The sequence below is a fragment of the Apaloderma vittatum genome, unplaced genomic scaffold (assembly GCF_000703405.1).
Source record: "Apaloderma vittatum isolate BGI_N311 unplaced genomic scaffold, ASM70340v1 scaffold6626, whole genome shotgun sequence".
Taxonomy (NCBI): Eukaryota; Metazoa; Chordata; class Aves; order Trogoniformes; family Trogonidae; genus Apaloderma; species Apaloderma vittatum.
In genome coordinates this window covers 1-2,585 of record NW_009721138.1, presented here as the reverse complement: position 1 = coordinate 2,585, position 2,585 = coordinate 1, and the positions used below count along the sequence as shown (strand labels likewise).

The 2,585-nt window shown below is 50.2% G+C and overlaps 1 protein-coding gene across 1 annotated transcript; it reads left to right on the top strand.

Moving 5' to 3' along the window:
• Window positions 1-1,199: 1,199 nt before the first annotated feature.
• Window positions 1,200-1,550, top strand: LOC104275327 (phospholipid-metabolizing enzyme A-C1-like; the record flags this gene model as incomplete). The annotated part of the gene is made up of 1 exon (XM_009871254.1): window positions 1,200-1,550. A coding segment is annotated over one exon (351 nt), but the record flags the coding sequence as incomplete, so codon positions are not given.
• Between the last annotated feature and the right edge of the window lie 1,035 nt (window positions 1,551-2,585).

Genomic DNA, 2,585 nt, shown 5'->3' with positions numbered 1-2,585 from the left:
CATGCTGCGTCCATTAGTGTAGATGCACCTCAGTCGGGTCACCTTTTGGATGGGAGAAGCCCTAATACCTTCTTGATGATACTTAGATGCACATTATTCAGATGTAATCAATCTCTCAACAACCCTTGTGTTCTGCCTGCAGCTTGGTCTGACCTTTTGATCCTTTGCTAATTTACAAGATTGGATGATCTTGCTAGTACATTCCTCCCCCACAAGCACTGCCATATTGCATTCCGGTTCCTTTTCAGTGGTCCTGATTTCACCCTCCCCCCCTTCCATACCTAGTTTAAAGCTGTCTATGAGCCCGGCCAACTCCCTTCCCAAAACCCTTTTCCCTCTGTGGGACAGGCTATTTCCATGCGTTTCTAACAGACTTGGCCTCTTGTAGATCCAGCCGCTGTCAAAAAACCCAACTTCCTGCCGGACACACCAGTCTCAGAGCCAGGTATTAATCCGCTGGTACCACCTGCCTAATCCCTCATCTTTCCCCACAACTGGAGGGATAGAGGAGAACACGACCTGTGCTCCTGATCCCTTGACCAGGCACCCCAAGGCTCTGAAGTCCTTCTTCATTGTCCTTGGAGTGGTTCTGCCTAATTCATCACTGCCTACCTGCAACAACAGAAGGGGTTAATAGTCTGAGGGCCGTACCAGGGAAGGAAGCTTCTTCCTTACATCTTTAACTCTGACCCCTGGGAGGCAACAGACCTCCCTGTGCAGCGGGTCCGCTCTGCATATCGGGCCTTCTGCTCCCTTAAGCAGTGAGTCACAAGCGACAAGGACCCGTCTTTTATTCCTTACTGATGAGGTTTTAATGCCAATAGCAGTCTAATTAGGCTTTGGCGACACCTCCAAGCAGGCAGAACCATCGTCCTCACTGTTGTCCAGTTCCCCTTGCAGAGCACTGTACCTGTTCTGCAAGGACACCTGGGGGGGTGGGGGAATAGCCAGGCAGCTGCGCTTGCCACGCCGAGCAGGGACCTTGTGCCATTGCCCCTTGTCCCCTAATTCCTCGCACTCCCTGATCCTCTTTAACCTCTCCACTTCTTCTTTCAGCTCTGCCACAACCACATCGTGGAAACTGTCGATTTCCCTCTCACTTGCCCTAATTTTTCTTAACCTACTCACTTCGTCCCTAAGCTCCAACACTTCATCCTGCCAGAGGAGCATGTCCTGGCCTCACGTGCTTGAGATGGCAGACAGTGGGGGCTCCCCGTCGTGGCCCTGAGCCCAGGGACTTGATCAAGATCTTCCAGCCAGCTTACCACCACTGGACCGTCTACCTGGGGGATGGGTACGTTGTCAATGCAGTACCCACAGATGAAGGGCCCCCAGCCTCAATCAGCAGTGCCATGTCAGTGTTCAGCAGAAAGGCCCAGGTGAGGATGCAGCTCCTGAAGGACACGGTGGGAAACGATACCTACTGTGTCAACAACAAGTATGACAGCACCTACGACCCTTTCCTGGTGAGGAGGATCATCCAGCAAGCCCAGTACTTCATTGACCAGGAGGTGTCCCACGACCTGTTCAGTGACAACTGTGAGCACTGAAGTTTCCTAAGGACGGTGGGAGACAGTGCCAAAAGCCTTGCTGAAGTCAAGGTAGATGACATCCACTGCTCTCTCCAATCTAACCAGCCAGTTAGGGAATCATGGAACACCATCAGATCGGTCAAGCATGATTTCTCCTTAGTGAACCCATGTTGACCTCTCCCAATAACTTTCTCTTCTTCCACATGTTTGGAGATGAAATCCAGGACAATTTGTTCCATCACCTTTCCAGGGACAGAAGTCAGACTAATGGGTCTGCAGTTTCCTGGGTCATCCTTTTTGTCCTTTGTGTAGACTGGAGTGACATTGGCCTTCCTCCAGTCCTCAGGCAGCTCTCCTGTTCTCCAGCTGATGGAGAGTGGCATAACAATAACATCTACCAGCTCTTTCAGCCCTCGTGGGTGCATCCCACTAGGACCCATGGATTTATGGATGTTCAATCTGGTCAGGTGGTCCCTAACCTGGTCCTCCTCTACTGAAGAAAATTCTTCCTCTCTCTAGGTCTTTACCCCTTCTTCCAGGGTCCAGGATTCATGAGAGCCAGCTTTTGCCGTGAAGACCAAAACAAAGAAGACATTCGATAACTCTGCCTTCTCTGTGTCTTCCGCCACTAGGGTGCACACCTCATTCATCAGCAGGCCCACATTTTCCCTCATCTTTCTTTTTCTATTGATATACTGAAAAAACCCTTCTTGTCTTTGATGCCATCACCAGGTCTGTCCCTTGTGCCAGCTCCCAAAAGCTTAATGTCTCACCCACCTAGTTTCCCAGCAGAAGTGAGAGCACAGGGACACTGTCCTCCCCACTATCAACTACTACATCATTTCTGGAATCAAGCGTCAGAAATCCACCTTTAGACCAGTAAGTCAGTAAGAACTGTTGATTTAAAACCTAAATCACTTAGTAGCCAGATATGTCAGGATGCAGCTGAGAACAATGTGAGCTCTTTCCTGGAGATCTGGCCTCAAGAACCTGTAACCTCAGAAGGACTAGGATGGGACAATAGCTTTTCTCTAGTTGGCACCTCCAGCACAG